Raw genomic sequence first — 20,623 nt, 5'->3', positions numbered from 1 at the left:
GTTAAGTTGGTGTGATATATTAGAGGCAGATGACAGAAATTTTTTAGATGACTATAATGGTTATATTGTTATCTTGATTTTTGTTTGTGTAACATTAGTATGTTTTGTTATATTTCTTTATAATTGGACATTGCAATTTTGATATCATTCACTGAATTTCATGGTTGTGCTCAAGTGAACATAATGTGATGGAATTCACATCTGATTCGGATGATTATTGGACTTTTTTAATGGCTGAGATTCTCTTTGAATAAAGTTTCAGGATTATGTGGTATCCAGGTGACTGTGAAGCCTTAGTGCTCACACATTGATTTATTATATAATTCAATTTCTGATTTTACTTGTCTAATTTTCTTTGATTTTCCCAACAGTTGAGTGCTATAATCAGGATATGAAGACTTTAAGGAAATAGATTAATTCTTTGTGTAACAAAACATGCATTTTCATTATAAATTGGTTGAGATTGATTAATAATGCATAATTCATTCCAGATTATATATCTTCATGTATAGATGCATGCATTGATAGATTAAACATCCATAGAAGCATACAATCATGCTAATGTCAGCATATCCTAGGAACAAGTTGTCTATTGTACATGGAAACAAATATAGTGTAAGAACTACAGCTATACATAGCCTGTTCATTATTAGGAATTTGATTATATTATTAGAGAGGATTTAGCTATGAATTAAATTTGATCCAAGTTCTCCATTACAACAATTTGTATCATCATATTCCCATATATACTGATGTTACTCAGTAGTATAATGTTATTTTGTATTTCTTCTTTTTCATCATATCCTTCACAAAATAGATGCTAAGTATTATACGAATACATTTCTACTACTTTCTCTAAAATATCCCCATTGCAACAGTACACAAAAGTAGAAAATCAATCTGTTCCTTCCTTTGAGCATTATGTTGTCTGCAAATTACATGTAATCCCTGAGAGAAAAACTTAGAAGCATGCTCCACAAAATTTGCTACAAGGAAGGATGGATTTTGTTCTACTGTAGAGAAGATAAAATTGGTATGGTATATTAGACTCGGATGACAGAGAAATTCTAAATGACTTTAATAGTTATATTATCTTGATTTTTATTTGTGTAAAATTATGTTTTGTTAATTTTTTCTATAATAGAACATTGCGATTTTGATATCCTAAGCTGAATTTCATGTTTCTGCTCAAGTCAACATCATGTGATGGAATTGAAATCTAATCAGGATGAATATTCAATTTTTTTAATGGCTCAGATTCTCTATGAATAAAGTTTTAAGGTTATGTGGTATCCAGGTGACTGTGAAATCTTAGTGCACACACAATGATTTATTATCTAATTCAATTTCACCGCTCCGGTGGCCTAGTGGTTAGAGCATCTGCCTCGGATGCGGGACGTCGTGGGTTCAATCCCTGGCCGAGTCATACCAGAGACTTAAAAAATGGTACTAACAGCTGCCTCGCTTGGCATTCAGCATTAAGAGGTTAGTGTTATTACTGGTCGGCCTGGTGTCAGGATAATGTGACTGGATGGGACATCATGCCACATGTCTGCGGCATGATGCCCCAGTGCTAGACATCACTATAAACTGCCACATTGCAGACATCGTAGCGATATGACTGAAAAATTGTTAAAGCTACGTTAAAAATCAAAATCACATCACATCACACATCTAATTCAATTTCTGATTTTAATTGTCTTAATTTTCTTTGATTTTCCCAACAATTGAGTGCTATGATCAGGATATGAAAACTTTAAGGAAATAGATTAATTCCTTTGTGTAACAAAACATGCATTTTCATTATAAATTGGTTGAGATTGATTAATAACGCGTAATTCATTCCAGATTATATATCTTCATGTATAGATGCATGCATTGATAGATTAAACATCCATAGAAGCATACAATCATGCTAATGTCAGCATATCCTAGGAACAAGTTGTCTATTGTACATGGAAACAAATATAGTGTAAGAACTACAGCTATACATAGCCTGTTCATTATTAGGAATTTGATTATATTATTAGAGAGGATTTAGCTATGAATTAAATTTGATGCAAGTTCTCCATTACAACAATTTGTATCATCATATTCCCATATATACTGATGTTACTCAGTAGTATAATGTTATTTTGTATTTCTTCTTTTTCATCATATCCTTCACAAACTAGTTGGTAAGTATTATATGAATTCATTTCTACTACTTTGTCTAAAGTGTCACTATTGTAACAGTACCCACAAGAATAAAATCAATTTTTCCCTTCCACTGAGCATTATGTTGTCTGCAAAGTAATCCCTGAGAGAAAAAGTTAGAAGCATACTGGACCTAATTTGATTCAAGGAAGGATGGATTTTGTTCTACTGTAGAGAAGTTAAGTTGGTGTGATATATTAGAGGCAGATGACAGAAATTTTTTAGATGACTATAATGGTTATATTGTTATCTTGATTTTTGTTTGTGTAACATTAGTATGTTTTGTTATATTTCTTTATAATTGGACATTGCAATTTTGATATCATTCACTGAATTTCATGGTTGTGCTCAAGTGAACATAATGTGATGGAATTCACATCTGATTCGGATGATTATTGGACTTTTTTAATGGCTCAGATTCTCTTTGAATAAAGTTTCAGGATTATGTGGCATCCAGGTGACTGTGAAGCCTTAGTGCTCACACATTGATTTATTATATAATTCAATTTCTGATTTTACTTGTCTAATTTTCTTTGATTTTCCCAACAGTTGAGTGCTATAATAAGGATATGAAGACTTTAAGGAAATAGATTAATTCCTTTGTGTAACAAAACATGCATTTTCATTATAAATTGGTTGAGATTGATTAATAACGCGTAATTCATTCCAGATTATATATCTTCATGTATAGATGCATGCATTGATAGATTAAACATCCATAGAAGCATACAATCATGCTAATGTCAGCATATCCTAGGAACAAGTTGTCTATTGTACATGGAAACAAATATAGTGTAAGAACTACAGCTATACATAGCCTGTTCATTATTAGGAATTTGATTATATTATTAGAGAGGATTTAGCTATGAATTAAATTTGATGCAAGTTCTCCATTACAACAATTTGTATCATCATATTCCCATATATACTGATGTTACTCAGTAGTATAATGTTATTTTGTATTTCTTCTTTTTCATCATATCCTTCACAAAACAGCAAGTAAGTGTTCTATGAATTCATTTCTACTACTTTCTCTAAAGTGTCACTATTGTAACAGTACCCACAAGTATAAAATCAATTTTTCCCTTCCACTGAGCATTATGATGTCTGCAAATTAATCCCTGAGAGAAAAACTTAGAAGCATGCTGGACAAAATTTGATACAAGGAAGGATGGATTTTGTTCTACTGTAGAGAAGATAAAATTGGTATGGTATATTAGACTCGGATGACAGAGAAATTCTAAATGACTTTAATAGTTCTATTATCTTGATTTTTGTTTGTGTAAAATTATGTTTTGTTAATTTTTTCTATAATAGAACATTGCGATTTTGATATCCTAAGCTGAATTTCATGTTTTTGCTCAAGTCAACATCATGTGATGGAATTGAAATCTAATCTGGATGAATATTCAATTTTTTTAATGGCTCAGATTCTCTATGAATAAAGTTTTAAGGTTATGTGGTATCCAGGTGACTGTGAAATCTTAGTGCACACACAATGATTTATTATCTAATTCAATTTCACCGCTCCGGTGGTCTAGTGGTTAGAGCATCCGCCTCGGATGCGGGAGGTCATGGGTTCGATCCCCGGCCGAGTCATACCAGAGACTTACAAAATGGTACTAACAGCTGCCTCGCTTGGCGTTCAGCATTAAGAGGTTAGTGTTATTACTGGTCGGCCTGGTGTCAGGATAATGTGACTGGATGGGACATCATGCCACATGTCTGCGGCATGATGCCCCAGTGCTGGACATCACTATAAACTGCCACATTGCAGACATCGTAGCGATATGACTGAAAAATTGTTAAAGCTACGTTAAAAATCAAAATCACATCACATCACACATCTAATTCAATTTCTGATTTTAATTGTCTTAATTTTCTTTGATTTTCCCAACAATTGAGTGCTATGATCAGGATATGAAAACTTTAAGGAAATAGATTAATTCCTTTGTGCAACATAACATGCATTTTCATTAAAAACTGGTTGAGATTGATTAATAACGCGTAATTCATTCCAGATTATATATCTTCATGTATAGATGCATGCATTGATAGATTAAACATCCATAGAAGCATACAATCATGCTAATGTCAGCATATCCTAGGAACAAGTTGTCTATTGTACATGGAAACAAATATACTGTGAGAACTACAGCTGTACATAGCCTGTTCCTTGTTAGGAATTTGTTTATGTTATTAGAGAGGATTTACCTATGAATTAAATTTAATGCAAGTTCTCCATTACAACAATTTGTATCATCATATTCCTATATATATACCGTTGTTACTCAGTAGTATAATGTTATTTTGTATTTCTTCTTTTTCATCATATCCTTCACAAAACAGGGTGTAAGTATTATATGAATAGATTTCTACTACTTTCTCTTAAAATGTCCCCATTGCAACAGTACACAAAAGTAGAAAATCAGTTTGTTCCTTCCTTTGAGCATTATGTTGTCTGCAAATTAATCCCTGAGAGAAAAACTTAGAAGCATGCAGGACAAAATTTGATACAAGGAAGGATGGATTTTGTTCTACTGTAGAGAAGATAAAATTGGTATGGTATATTAGACTCGGATGACAGAGAAATTCTAAATGACTTTAATAGTTATATTTTGATTTTTGTTTGTGTAAAATTATGTTTTGTTATTTTTCTCTATAATAGGACATTGCGATTTTGATATCCTAAGCTGTATTTCATGTTTTTGCTCAAGTCAACATCATGTGATGGAATTGAAATCTAATCAGGATGAATGTTCAATTTTTTTAATGGCTCAGATTCTCTATGAATAAAGTTTTAAGGTTATGTGGTATCCAGGTGACTGTGAAATCTTAGTGCACACACAATGATTTATTATCTAATTCAATTTCACCGCTCCGGTGGCCTAGTGGTTAGAGCATCTGCCTCGGATGCGGGAGGTCGTGGGTTCAATCCCCGGCCGAGTCATACTAGAGACTTAAAAAATGGTACTAACAGCTGCCTCGCTTGGCATTCGGCATTAAGAGGTTAGTGTTATTACTGGTCGGCCTGGTGTCAGGATAATGTGACTGAATGGGACATCATGCTACATGTCTGCGGCATGATGCCCCAGTGCTAGACATCACTATAAACTGCCACATTGCAGACATCGTAGCGATATGACTGAAAAATTGTTAAAGCTATGTTAAAAATCAAAATCACATCACATCACACATCTAATTCAATTTCTGATTTTAATTGTCTTAATTTTCTTTGATTTTCCCAACAGTTGAGTGCTATGATCAGGATATGAAGACTTTAAGGAAATAGATTAATTCCTTTGTGCAACATAACATGCATTTTCATTATAAACTAGTTGAGATTGATTAATAACGAGTAATTCATTCCAAATTATGTATCTTCATGCATATATGCATGCATTGATACACATCAACATCCATAGAATCATACAATCATGCTAATGTCAGCATATCCTAGGAACAAGTTGTCTATTGTACATGGAAACAAATATAGTGTAAGAACTACAGCTATACATAGCCTGTTCATTATTAGGAATTTGGTTATATTATTAGAGAGGATTTAGCTATGAATTAAATTTGATGCAAGTTCTCCATTACAACAATTTGTATCATCATATTCCCATATATACTGATGCTACTCAGTAGTATAATGTTATTTTGTATTTCTTCTTTTTCATCATATCCTTCACAAAACAGCAAGTAAGTGTTCTATGAATTCATTTCTACTACTTTCTCTTAAGTGTAACTATTGTAACAGTACCCACAAGTATAAAATCAATTTTTCCCTTCCACTGAGCATTATGTTGTCTGCAAATTAATCCCTTAGAGAAAAACTTAGAAGCATGCAGGACAAAATTTGATACAAGGAAGGATGGATTTTGTTCTACTGTAGAGAAGATAAAATTGGTATGGTATATTAGACTCGGATGACAGAGAAATTCTAAATGACTTTAATAGTTATATTATCTTGAGTTTTGTTTGTGTAAAATTATGTTTTGTTAATTTTTTCTATAATAGAACATTGCGATTTTGATATCCTAAGCTGAATTTCTTGTTTCTGCTCAAGTCAACATCATGTGATGGAATTGAAATCTAATCTGGATGAATATTCAATTTTTTTAATGTCTCAGATTCTCTATGAATAAAGTTTTAAGGTTATGTGGTATCCAATTGACTGTGAAATCTTAGTGCACACACAATGATTTATTATCTAATTCAATTTCACCGCTCCGGTGGTCTAGTGGTTAGAGCATCCGCCTCGGATGCGGGAGGTCGTGGGTTCGATCCCCGGCCGAGTCATACCAGAGACTTACAAAATGGTACTAACAGCTGCCTCGCTTGGCGTTCAGCATTAAGAGGTTAGTGTTAGGACTGGTCGGCCTGGTGTCAGGATAATGTGACTGAATGGGACATCATGCTACATGTCTGCGGCATGATGCCCCAGTGGTAGACATCACTATAAACTGCCACATTGCAGACATCGTAGCGATATGACTGAAAAATTGTTAAAGCTACGTTAAAAATCAAAATCACATCACATCACACATCTAATTCAATTTCTGATTTTAATTGTCTTAATTTTCTTTGATTTTCTCAACAATTGAGTGCTATGATCAGGATATGAAAACTTTAAGGAAATAGATTAATTCCTTTGTGCAACATAACATGCATTTTCATTAAAACTGGTTGAGATTGATTAATAACGAGTAATTCATTCCAAATTATATATCTTCATGCATACATGCATGCATTGATACACATAAACATCCATAGAATCATACAATCATGCTAATGTCAGCATATCCTAGGAACAAGTTGTCTATTGTACATGGAAACAAATATAGTGTAAGAACTACAGCTATACATAGCCTGTTCATTATTAGGAATTTGATTATATTATTAGAGAGGATTTAGCTATGAATTAAATTTGATGCAAGTTCTCCATTACAACAATTTGAATCATCATATTCCCATATATACTGATGTTACTCAGTAGTATAATGTTATTTTGTATTTCTTCTTTTTCATCATATCCTTCACAAACTAGTGGGTAAGTATTATATGAATTCATTTCTACTACTTTGTCTAAAGTGTCACTATTGTAACAGTACCCACAAGAATAAAATCAATTTTTCCCTTCCACTGAGCATTATGTTGTCTGCAAAGTAATCCCTGAGAGAAAAAGTTAGAAGCATACTGGACCTAATTTGATACAAGGAAGGATGGATTTTGTTCTACTGTAGAGAAGTTAAGTTGGTGTGATATATTAGAGGCAGATGACAGAAATTTTTTAGATGACTATAATGGTTATATTGTTATCTTGATTTTTGTTTGTGTAACATTTGTATGTTTTGTTATATTTCTTTATAATTGGACATTGCAATTTAGATATCATTCACTGAATTTCATGGTTGTGCTCAAGTGAACATAATGTGATGGAATTCACATCTGATTCGGATGATTATTGGACTTTTTTAATGGCTCAGATTCTCTTTGAATAAAGTTTCAGGATTATGTGGTATCCAGGTGACTGTGAAGCCTTAGTGCTCACACATTGATTTATTATATAATTCAATTTCTGATTTTACTTGTCTAATTTTCTTTGATTTTCCCAACAGTTGAGTGCTATAATCAGATACGAAGACTTTAAGGAAATAGATTAATTCCTTTGTGTAACAAAACATGCATTTTCATTATAAATTGGTTGAGATTGATTAATAACGTGTAATTCATTCCAGATTATATATCTTCATGTATAGATGCATGCATTGATAGATTAAACATCCATAGAAGCATACAATCATGCTAATGTCAGCATATCCTAGGAACAAGTTGTCTATTGTACATGGAAACAAATATAGTGTAAGAACTACAGCTATACATAGCCTGTTCATTATTAGGAATTTGATTATATTATTAGAGAGGATTTAGCTATGAATTAAATTTGATGCAAGTTCTCCATTACAACAATTTGTATCATCATATTCCCATATATGCTGATGTTACTCAGTAGTATAATGTTATTTTGTATTTCTTCTTTTTCATCATATTCTTCTAAAAACAGTCCATAAGTATTATATGAATACATTTCTACTACTTTCTCTAAAATGTCCCCAATGCAACAGACATAAAAGTAGAAAATCAATTTGTTCCTTCCTTTACCCATTATGTTGTCTGCAAATTAATCCCTGAGAGAAAAAGTTAGAAGCGTACTGAACAAAATTTGATACAATGAAGGATGGATTTTGTTCTACTGTAGAGAAGATAAGTTAGTATGGTATATTAGACTCGGATGACAGAGAAATTCTAAATGACTTCAATAGTTATATTATCTTGATATTTGTTTGTGTAACATTATGTTTTGTTATTTTTCTCTATAATAGAATAGTGCAATTTTGATATCCTTCACTGAATTTCATGTTTCTGCTCAAGTCAACATCATGTGATGAAATTGAAATCTAATCAGGATGAATATTCAATTTTTTTTAATGGCTCAGATTCTCTATGAATAAAGTTTCAAGATTATGTGGTATCCAGGTGACTGTGAAACCTTAGTGCACACACAATGATTTATTATATAATTCAATTTCTGATTTTACTTGTCTTAATGTTCTTTGATTTTCCCAACAACTGAGTGCTGTGATCAGTATATGAAGACTTTAAGGAAATAGATTAATTCCTTTGTGCAACATAAGATGCATTTTCATTATAAATTGGTTGAGATTGATTAATAACGCGTAATTCATTCCAGATTATATATCTTCATGTATAGATGCATGCATTGATAGATTAAACATCCATAGAAACATACAATCATGCTAATGTCAGCATATCCTAGGAACAAGTTGGCTATTGTACATGGAAACAAATATAGGGTAAGAACTACAGTTATACATAGCCTGTTCATTGTTAGGAATTTGGTTATATTGTTAGAGAGGATTTAGCTATGAATTAAATTTGATGCAAGTTCTCCATTACAACAATTTGTATCATCATATTCCTATATATACTGATGTTACTCAGTAGTGTAATGTTATTTTGTATTTCTTCTTTTTCATCATATCCTTCACAAAATAGCTGGTAAGTATTATATGAATTCATTTCCACTACTTTCTCTAAAATGTCCCCATTGCAACAGTACACAAAAGTAGAAAATCAATCTGTTCCTTCCTTTGAGCATCATGTTGTCTGCAAATTACATGTAATCCCTGAGAGAAAAAGTTAGAAGCATACTGGACCAAATTTGATACAAGGAAGGATGGATTTTGTTCTACTGTAGAGAAGTTAGGTTGGTGTGATATATTAGAGGCAGGTGACAGAAAAATTCTAGATGACTTTAATAGTTATATTGTTATCTTGATTTTTGTTTGTGTAACATCATCATGTTTTATTTATTTTTCTTTATAATAGGACATTGCAATTTTGATATCATTCACTGAATTTCATTGTTGTGCTCAAGTGAACATCATGTGATGGAATTCGCATCTGATTGGGATGAATATTCAACTTTTTTAATTGCTCAGATTCTCTTTGAATGAAGTTTCAAGATTATGTGGTATCCAAGTGACTGAAGCCTTAGTGCTCACACATTGCTCACACATTGTTATTTTTCTCTATAATAGAACATTGTGATTTTGATATCCTAAGCTGAATTTCATGTTTTTGCTCAAGTCAGCATCATGTGATGGAATTGGAATCTAATCAGGATGAATATTCAAGCATACTGGACCTAATTTGATACAAGGAAGGATGGATTTTGTTCTACTGTAGAGAAGTTAAGTTGCTGTGATATATTAGAGACAGATAACAGAAATTTTTTAGATGACTATAATGGTTATATTTTTATCTTGATTTTTGTTTGTGTAACATTAGTATGTTTTGTTATATTTCTTTATAATAGTACATATCGATTTTGATATCCTTCACTGAATTTCATGGTTGTGCTCAAGTCAACATCATGTGATGGAATTCACATCTGATTGGGATGAATATTGGACGTCTTTCATTGCTCAGATTCTCTTTGAATAAAGTTTCCAGATTATGTGGTATCCAGGCGACTGTGAAGCCTTAGTGCACCATGATTTATTATATAATCCAATTTCTGATTTTATTTGTCTAATTTTCTTTGATTTTCCCAAGATTTGAGTGCTATGATCAGGGTATGAAGACTTTAAGGAAATAGCTTAAATCCATTGAGCAACATGAGATGCATTTTCATTGTAAATTGGTTGAGATTGATTAATAACGAGCAATTCATTCCAAATTATATATCTTCATGTATAGATGCATGCATTGATACACATAAGCATCCGTAGAAACATACAATCATGCTAATGTCAGCATACCCTAGGAACAAGTTGGCTATTATACATGGAAACAAATATACTGTAAGAACTACAGCTATACATAACCTGTTCATTGTTAGTAGAAAATCAAATTTTTCTGTCCCCTGTGCATTATGTTGCTTGCAAATTAATCCCTGAGAGAAAAAGTTAGAAGCATACCTGACAAAATGTGATACAAGGAAGGATGGATTTTTTTCTACTGAAGTGGAGATAAGTGTGTATGATATATTACACTCAGATAACAGCGAAATTCTAGATGACTTTAATAGTTATATTGTTATCTTGAGTTTTGTTTGTGTAACATTATCATGTTTTATTTATTTTTCTTTATTACAGAACATTGTCATTTTGATATCATTCATTGAATTTCATGTTTGTGCTCAAATGAACATGATGTGATGGAATTGAAATCTAATCAGGATGAATATTCAATTTGTTTTAATTGCTCAGATTCTCTTTGAGTAAATGTTTAAAATTATGTGGTATCCAGACGAATGTGTAGCCTTTGTGTACACACAATGATTTATTGCATAATTCGATTTCTGATTTTATTTTTTCAAATTTTCTTTGATTTTCCCAACAATTCAGTGCTGTGATCAGGATATTCATTTGTGTAATGTAACATGCATTTTCATCATAAATTATTTGAGATTGATTAATAACCAGGAATTTATGCCATATTACATATGTTGATGTATAGATGCATGCATGGATGCTCACAAACTTCTATAGAAACATACAATTATAGAATATGAGATCAGTTTGTGCTCAAGTCAACAAATGCGATGGAATTGAGATCTCGTCAGGATGAATATTGGACTTTTTTAATTGCTCAGATTCTGTTTGAATATATTTCCAGAGTTATGTGATATCCAGATGAATGTGAAGCCTTAGTGCACACAATGATTTATTGTATAATTCAATTTCAGATTTTATTTGTCTACTGTCTTTGATTTTCCCAACAACTGAGTGCTATGATCAGGATATGAAAACTTTAAGGAAATAGATTCATTCCTTTGTGCAACATAACATGCATTTTCATTATAAATTGTTTTAGATTGATTAATAACCAGTAATTCATTCCAAATTATATATCTTCATGTATAGATGCATGCATTGATACACATAAACGTCCATAGAAACGTACAATCATCCTAATGTCAGCATATCCTGGGAACAATTTGTATCATAATATTCCTATATATACTGAATTTAATCAGTAGTATCATGTTGTTTTTTATTTCTTTTTCATCGTATCCTTGACAAAACAGTCAGTAAGTGTTATATGAATACATTTTAACTACTTTCTTTAAAACGTGATCCTCACAACAGTACAAAAGAGTACAAAATCAATTTTCCCCTTCCATTTTTCATTCTTTTCTTTGTAAAATGGTCCCTAAGAGAAACTGTTAGAAGTAAACTGAAGAAAATTTGATAAAGGGAAGAATGAATTTTGTTTTAGTAAAGAGAAACATAAGTTGGTATTATAGAGATCAGATAGCAAAGAAATTCCATATGAATTTAATAGTAATGTTATGTTGAATTTCATTTCTGTAATAATATTATGTTTTGTTTGTGTTTCATTATAATAGAGCATTTTAATTTCCATATCATTTTTTTAATTTTGAGGTCAGTTTGTGATGAAGTCAACATGGTCCTGACGGAATTGAGATCTCATCAGGATGAATATTAGATTTTTGAATTGCTCAGATTCTGTTTCAGTACATTCCCAAGGTTACGTGATATCTATGAGAATGGGAAGCCTGTGTGCAGACACAACGATTTATTGTATAATTCAATTTCTGATTTTATTTCTGTAATTTTTTTTGTAATAATTTCTAAAACTTGAGTGCTATGCAGCAGTATATGAAGTCTTAGCATGGATTTTTATCATAAATTAGTTTATACTCAGCGATAACCAAGAATTCATACTAAAATACATATTTTCATGGTTAGAAACATGCAATTATATGCATTAACAGGGATAGATACATTTAAAAGTGCATTTAAATATCAGGATATCCTACTGTATTAGTAGATGTTTGCTGTAATCTAATAATACTTGCTAGAGTGAAAGAAATATAGCCATACATGTCTGTTCAATGTTAGGAACTCAGTCATATTCCTGTAGAGGATATACCTGTGAAGTAATATTAATGCAAGTTCTCCATTACAAATCATGTTCCTGTCTGTACTGATTTTAATCAGTAGTAGCATATTATTGATTGTCTTGTATTTTGTAACATAATATCCTTCACAAAACAGATGGTAAGTATTATATAAAAACAGTTTCTACAATGTACTCTAAATATTGACCCCGACAACAGTATAAATGGCTACAAAGTCATTTTTCTCCTTCCATTAGCCATGCTTGTTTGTTCAAACAATTCCAGCAAGAAACTTGAACATGTAAACTACACAAATTTGAAGAATGGATAAATTGTTTTTATTTTACTTTAAAAATCCTAAGTTGAAATCATAGATTAGAGTCAGCTGACAAAGATAGTCTAGATTAATTTGATAGTAATATTGAATGCTTTTTTCTGTTACATTATTGCTGCGTTTGTTTATTTTTATGAGATGCTGATATTGCAAGCAATGGTGTAGAATAAAACTGCAAAACCATTGAATAAATTGCAGAAATTGAAATGCAGATTCAAGAATAAATGTTAAAGAAAATGTATTTAGCAATATATACCCGTTTTGAATATTTTTTGGGAGAAGAATTTTTCTATATGAAGCATAACACTCATTTTGATGACCTTACAGAGGACAGAGTGCCTTCCCATCAACCTAGCATGCTAGACAAGCAACCAGAAGATCAGTCATCTGAAATGGATCTGTAGCATAATAGGGACAGGACATGTGCAGCTGAGCATTGAAGTGGAAGTCCCATTATCCAGAATTGAACATATTCTTATGGAACATGCAAAGGATGTTTGGAAGTTTTGAAAGAGATAAGGCAAATGCAGGCTATGCAGGCTGCATTCAGGAATCTGGAGCAGGCATTCAGATGTGTTGGTATCAATCCTGATATTCTGAAGCAGAGTATAAACTGTTCCTTTCTGACAAGAAATCTTGTAGAGGATCTTATTATTATAGAACAAAGCTGTGTTTGTGGATATATCAGAAGATATTGAATGATATCAGTAAAATTAACTTAAATTGTTTTTATATTAATTACAGATTAACATAATTTTGATGCCTTTTTACATAACACTGAATGTCTTGCCTTCTACTTGGCACTCTAGATTAGTGGTGATATCAATCCCAATATTCTGAAAAGGAGTGTATATTGAACCTTTCTCACTAGAAATCTGACACTGGACATTACTATTATTGCAGACAGTTTGAAATATACACTGCAGCATGACAAAAATACAGCTGATTGTCTCTTTCTGGTATTTTGAATAATTCTGATGGGTTTTGATTGCACTGTAGGATCACACTATTAATTCATTTCCCACAGAACTTACTGTTAATTATATTTAAAAAAACTAAAACTAATTTCTTCATTAGATTGATATGAAAACCACACATGCTTCCATTCATTAGATTTAAAGGATTTTCTTAGCCTTGCAAAATATGTGTTTTGCAGCATTTCCTTCTGCCTCGTGCTGCTGAACATGAAACTCGCTGAATTGCATCTAATAACAGTCTTGCACCAAGCATCCATATGTTATTTTTCAGTAGAGAAATTAGATACGGGATATCAAAATTAAAAATAGATATATTGTTGTCAACTGTAGTCCATAGATTGAAGTTTATGAAATATATAATGGAAAAATTAAAAACTATTTACAAGCAAGTGGGTGCATCTCAGTATTTAGTATTGTCCTTTGTACTCCCCGTTCAGTAGACTGGTTCTCTGGCTTTAAAATAATGAGTAGTTCCATACCTGTAATTGTGCAACATTTAAATTGTTCTCCAAGAACATTAATGTAGATGCTTATTTATTGAATATTGCAAAATGACACATTCTTTTATCCAGGAACTGCATTTAAATGCCTTCTATACATGCTCCTGATCCTTCAGTATTCATTAAAAGAATTCTGACTTCGTATATGTATTATTTAGCAGCAATATGTTTAAGTCTAATATAGTCTAATATACAAGAAGAGAATAAAATGCTTGAGGTCATGTATCATGAAAATCTAATCTTGGCTGTAAATATCAAACAATCCATAGTATATTGACTCAGTCATTATTTGCATTGATTCCTATAAATATTATTGATTCAGAAGGTACCTAATGGCGTGACGGACAAATGATATGCACATGTTGGATCATTTTGTGTGTGCATGAAACTTTTCTATAATTTTGTTATATATGGGATATTCATAGTTTTGTGCAAGCATTGGACATTAATGATTTTGTGTATATATGAGACTTTTTCATGATTTTGTGTATACATAAGAATTTCATGGAATTGCTGATTTACTAGGATGTAATTTTTCACTGTACTGGTACTTCAGTAGTTCCCATCAGTATAGAATGTACAGAAATTCTAAAGTAATCATTGTACAAATTAGTATGGAATGTACAGGAACTCCTGAGTAATCTTGTTACAAATTTAATGAGATTTAAGGCATGTTCTTATTTTCATGACAAAATAATTCCAAAAATTAATCATGGTTTGCATCTATAATTATATGTATGAACCTTTAAGCTGTTCAATATATGTCATATATGCCAACATGGCAGCATATTGGACCTTGTTAGATATATTTGGGTCATATCAAACTTTTGGAGAAAAAAAAGAGGAATGTGTATAGGAGTTCTGTACATGTATTCCTTTGTGAGACTGAGAATCATCCTAATATTTTCAGGAAAACAGTTTTCTTTTGAAATTTGCCATGACTTTTTTATTTCACAGAAAACATTTCTTGCATGTTCAGGCATTGTGTTTAAACCTTACTGGCCCTCACTATTAAATATCTTGCGCAAGAGTTGGCTTCCCACTCAGAGTTTCCCTGCCAATTATAACGATTGTGTAGCTAGTAAATAGGATTCAGTGTCAGTACTTACTATTCTTTATCAACAAGCTCTCTAATGTCAGTATAATGTTAGCTTAATCATCCCATTTTAGTTACAGGTTTTAGGTGACAGCTTATAGAACAATTAACATACACAAAGCAAATTCATATACTATTTAATTTTCAGAGATTGGGGGTGGCTACAATTTTCGTTTGAGCTGAGATAGTTTATTTTTTCTCCTCTAAATCTCATTATTTTTTCAAATTAAAGATAATGGATATAATACTCTAGAATGAATTGTTACCTGCTACTGCCATTTACAGTTAATAAAACTAAGAACATACACCTTTCTTTAGCAAAATAGATTCTGTCTCCCTAGCTTTCAACCCTATCACATTGCCATCATTAGAGAAATGATGCCTAAGTTTCATTAACTGAATATTATATTGTGTTACTTTGCTATAAATGAAGACAATATAATTTTTCCACCTACTTAAAAGCCTTAATTTTTTTTAAAACTCTGACCCCAGTGCCAAAACTATTAAATTGTTTGGTCCCTAAGATAGTTGCAGTATACTGTGGTATGTATCGCTATGTTCAGAAATATTGCAGTGACAAATTTTCTGTGGATCCCAGCTATTGCACACATGGCATTTTTTCATCATTTTATGTACACCTGGGACATTTGTGATTTGGTGTAAACATGGCACATTTGTGATTTGGCGTAAACATGGCACATTTATGATTTGGTGTAAACATAGGACATTCATGATTTTATGTACACCTGGGACATTTATGATTTGATGTAAACATGGGATATTCATGATTTGAAGTACACCTGGGACATTTATGATTTGGTGTAAACATGGCACATTCATGATTTTATGTACACCTGGGACATTTATGATTTGGTGTAAACATAGGACATTCATGATTTTATGTACACCTGGGATATTCATGATTTAATGTAAACATGGGATATTCATAATTTTGTTTACACATGGGACATTCATGATTTTGTGTAATCATGATCACAGTGTTTGCTCAACAATATTTGTCATTTTTAAAGAAGACTGCATTACAGTAGAAAAGGTGGATTGTTGTTAAATGCAACCTTGTTTTATATATTATGGCTTACTGCTTTGATATCGTTTATTTGGACCATGTGCACAAAATGTTTCGAAGACATAAGGTACATGAATATATCGATTTTACATCTCCACCATAATACACAGCCTATTACTGTAATTTCACTAATTTTTATGGGGTACCAAGTTTCATGGAATTTGTTGTGGTCCCCCAAATGCAAATTGATAACACCCCCATTTTCGTACTATGTTTCATTCCAAAAGATCAACAACGTTAGTTGATAATTCAGTATTTCTGTAATATGGTAATAAAATAATAACTTTTACATATGTTTGTTTTATTTCAACTCTTTAAAAGAAAGAATTAGTTAGCGTTTTATATTATTTCAATTCACGCGGATCTATATGGTATCTGGTAGCTGTAATTTCAACTCATTACCTTAAATCAATATGTTCTCAGATAAGCAAAAATGAAAATGAAATAAAGAACAATAAATCATGCTAGTATATGAAAATTAAGTTTCATACATGTTATGATCAAGTTTTCATTGAAGTGAAAATGTTGTAGAAATATTTAATTCCATAAAAGCCTGTCTGATTTAGCCAGGAATGCTTTATCCTAATAAGTAAATCACAAAAACCATTGTTTGAAACACAAGTATTAATAAAACACAACACACACACACACTCACATCATGTGTGTTTGTGTGTGTATGTATGTGTGTGTGTGTATGTATATATATATATATATATATATATATATATATATATATATACACAAAAATGATTGATGGTAATGCATGGAGTCCAAAGAAGAATGGGTTCTATGGGCATGAAAGACAACTGATGCCAGGTTTCTTCAGTTCTCCAAAGATCTGTTTTTGCAAGCAGGTTTCATCCATTCTTTTGACATAGCCTGACCAGCAAAATTGGGCCTTGAGCACCATTGCCTTGATAGTTGTTGTCTTGGCTTTATCCATGATCTTGAGGTTAGTAACCTTATCATGCCATAAGATCCCAAGGATGGACCAGAGAGCCTGCACATGAAATGTATCCAACTGCTTAATCTGTGATATATGGTACAGGTCCCGCATCTGTAGAGCAGGGAGGTACCACTGCATTATAGACCTTCAACTTGGTGGATAAGGTTACTTTGTGATGGTCGAGTAGTCTGTTGCAACGCCTTCTGAGTGATTGACCTTCTTTAGTGATTGTTGCCGAGATTGTGAAGCGAACCATCATTAGAGATGACACTAGGTATTTGAAATTGCCCAGAATTTTCAGGTGAGTGATGTCGATTGTGATTGTGGTACACTGGTGTTTGGATCTTGCTAGAGAAGAACTTCACTCATGCCAAGACTAACTGTGAGGCTTCGGAAAACTTGTTGAGCATTGTCTCCAGCTCACTTGTATTGTTTTCAATGAGGGCAGTTTTCAGCAAATAGGGCTTCTTAGATGAGAAATTTCAGCATCTTCAATTTTGCAGTGATTCATCCCAGGTCAAAGAGTGAACCATCAAAGCTGGTATCTGATATACACTCCCTTTTGGAAATCCTGAATGGCGTGGTTGAGGATGCAGGTAAAGAAGAGGTTGAAGAGGACCGGTACCAGGATGCAAGCGGTTTTAGCTTGTTCAAGTTCCTGAAAGGTTCAGATGGGTTGCCAGTTGCAAGAATTGGTCCTTTCATGCCATCATGGAAGAGCCGGATAATCTGGAGAAATTGACGCGGGCAGCCATACCTTGCTAGTGCAGACCAGAGGGCCTATCTGTTGACTGCATTGAAGGCCTTGGTAAGGTTGATGAAGACGGAGTATAGGTCCATGTTTTGCTCAATGCATTTCTCCTGGACCTGCCTGACATTGAAGATCATGCCCACCGTTACTGTGTCCTGGACAAAAACTGCAGTTGGCCTCAAGTAGGTTAGCCTCTGACAGTAATTAGTCGGTTCAAGATTACTCAGGTAAATATCAGTGTTGGAGAGCATGCATATAGCCCTTGTACTTGCTGTAGTCAGCTTTGCTGCCTATGCTCTTAAAGAGGGAAACGATCAATGCATAATTGAAGTCTTCCGGCCTCATTGCATGTTTCAAGATGCTCTGGAATATATCACGTTAAGCTTTGATTGCAGTGGGTCTTGCTTCTTTGTAAACTTCCGCTGGGATTGCTTACTTTCCTGGTACCCTGTCCTGCATCAATTGGCATGTGGCTTTCTTGATTTCGTACAGCCAAAGGTGGTAGATCAAGTTCCTCCCAGACTGTTGGGGGGGGATCTGTTCGAGAGATGTGGGGTTGACAGAGGATGGCATGTTTAGGAGCCAACTTAAGTGCTCTGTCCAGTGATATATTATTTAAAACAGAGTATTGGAGCCCACAGTTCATTGATTTTCGGACAGATCCACTGAATCGATGTCTTGTTGATCAAGTCTAGTTGGTACACAAAAATGTCAGGTAAATAAACCTGAAATTGCTGAATTAAACAAGTCCAGTTTTCTAAAAATAATAGATAATTAGGTCCGACAACAAAATAGCGTTGAATGCTAAATATACAGGCAAATAATGTGCATGATGGAAAATGCCATAAGCAGCTGTCTGTTCCCATCCTGCAGGGGCGGATAAAAGTAGGGCAAAATATAGTTTGACCGCAGCACCCTAACCAGGCCATAAGAAGCTGATGTCCATCTTAAAGGTATATATATATAATCAGAAGATATACATTTGTCATACATGGTTGAAATATACTGTCAGGGCAAGTGGAAAAGCCATATTTTTTAAAATTAAATTCATATTAATTAAATGAGATAAAAAAACTTGAAATACAACAATGATCATGTAGAAAAAGAACACATAGAAGGAACTTAATTACGATTAGAATGATCACACAAATGCCCAGCTGAAGAAAAGTTGCACGCATTACTCAGTACCTATTATTAAAATAATGCCGTCGTCTGAAACTATAGAGCTGCACCAGTACACATAATCCAATAAGATCCACCGGAAAATATATGCAAAATTAAGCAGGCACTTATTTGTTTTAGATACTATTGAAAATTAGTAGAAACTATTAAACTATTCGGCAGGTCAGACATAATTGGACAGCTTACTTCCAATAATATGTAGCTTAAGAAATATAATGGGCACTTTGCGTGAGATGCTATTTGAAAACAAAACTAACATTGGGGATAAAAGTATTTTGGGTCGATCATACATTGCCTGTAAGCTAAGATAACAAAACATAACTGGCGAGTTTCTTCAAATCCAACTAGAAACAAACAAGCCATGTAAATATTGGTAGATCTGACATTATCTGACATCGACAGTTAACTCTAATGCAATATAGGAGTTATAACAGGGACTTGAGATATTATTCTACACCAAGGAGATAAAATGCAAGTTTTAAATAAATTTTCATCTGCATCTAAGTATCAAAAATAGATGGTACAAGGAAGTCGTGCAACAAAGCTAAGAACAGAATTTCGCGTCAGGTACCAAACATTTAAGAAGTTAAAACTAGTTGCCATCACATAATTAATGTAAATGGATGTGTTGACATCTTTTGTCTTCAATTGTTTTGCCATGATTGGCACTCAAGACTGGGTGTACTGTTGTGGTTAAAAATTATGACCACTACAAAATCCAAGGGTTGTCCCTATTTGCTGGCCCTCAATAATACGTTTATATATATATATATATATATATATATATATATATATATATATCTATATCTATATCTATATATCTATATATATATATATATATATATATATATATATATATACATATATATATATACATATATATATATATATATATATATATATATATATATATATATATATATATATATATATATATTAAATGATGAGCAGTCATCAGTTAGGCTATCCACTGACGATACTACACTATATATAATAATTGAAAATCCAAGTGAAGCTGGACGAAATGTGAAATTGGATATTCGAAAAGTACATGATGCGTACAGTCAGTGGCTACAAACTTTTAAGCTGGATGAAAAG

The 20,623-nt window shown here is 32.5% G+C and overlaps 1 protein-coding gene across 1 annotated transcript in view; it reads left to right on the top strand.

Moving 5' to 3' along the window:
* LOC149786538 (uncharacterized) overlaps positions 1-18,334 on the top strand; it is a 192,469-nt gene extending 174,135 nt beyond the window's left edge. Inside the window, exons 17-18 of the mRNA XM_089975945.1 lie at positions 13,479-13,592; positions 18,096-18,334. Of these exons, the coding sequence (XP_089832071.1) occupies positions 13,479-13,592; positions 18,096-18,334 (353 nt within the window). The remainder of the gene's footprint in view (positions 1-13,478; positions 13,593-18,095) is intronic.
* The last annotated feature ends 2,289 nt before the right edge of the window (positions 18,335-20,623 follow it).

The sequence above is a fragment of the Sinohyriopsis cumingii genome, chromosome 12, assembly GCF_028554795.1.
Source record: "Sinohyriopsis cumingii isolate HCF-2022 chromosome 12, ASM2855479v2, whole genome shotgun sequence".
NCBI classification, from domain to species: domain Eukaryota; kingdom Metazoa; phylum Mollusca; class Bivalvia; order Unionida; family Unionidae; genus Sinohyriopsis; species Sinohyriopsis cumingii.
This window is presented reverse-complemented; position numbering and strand designations above follow the sequence as displayed.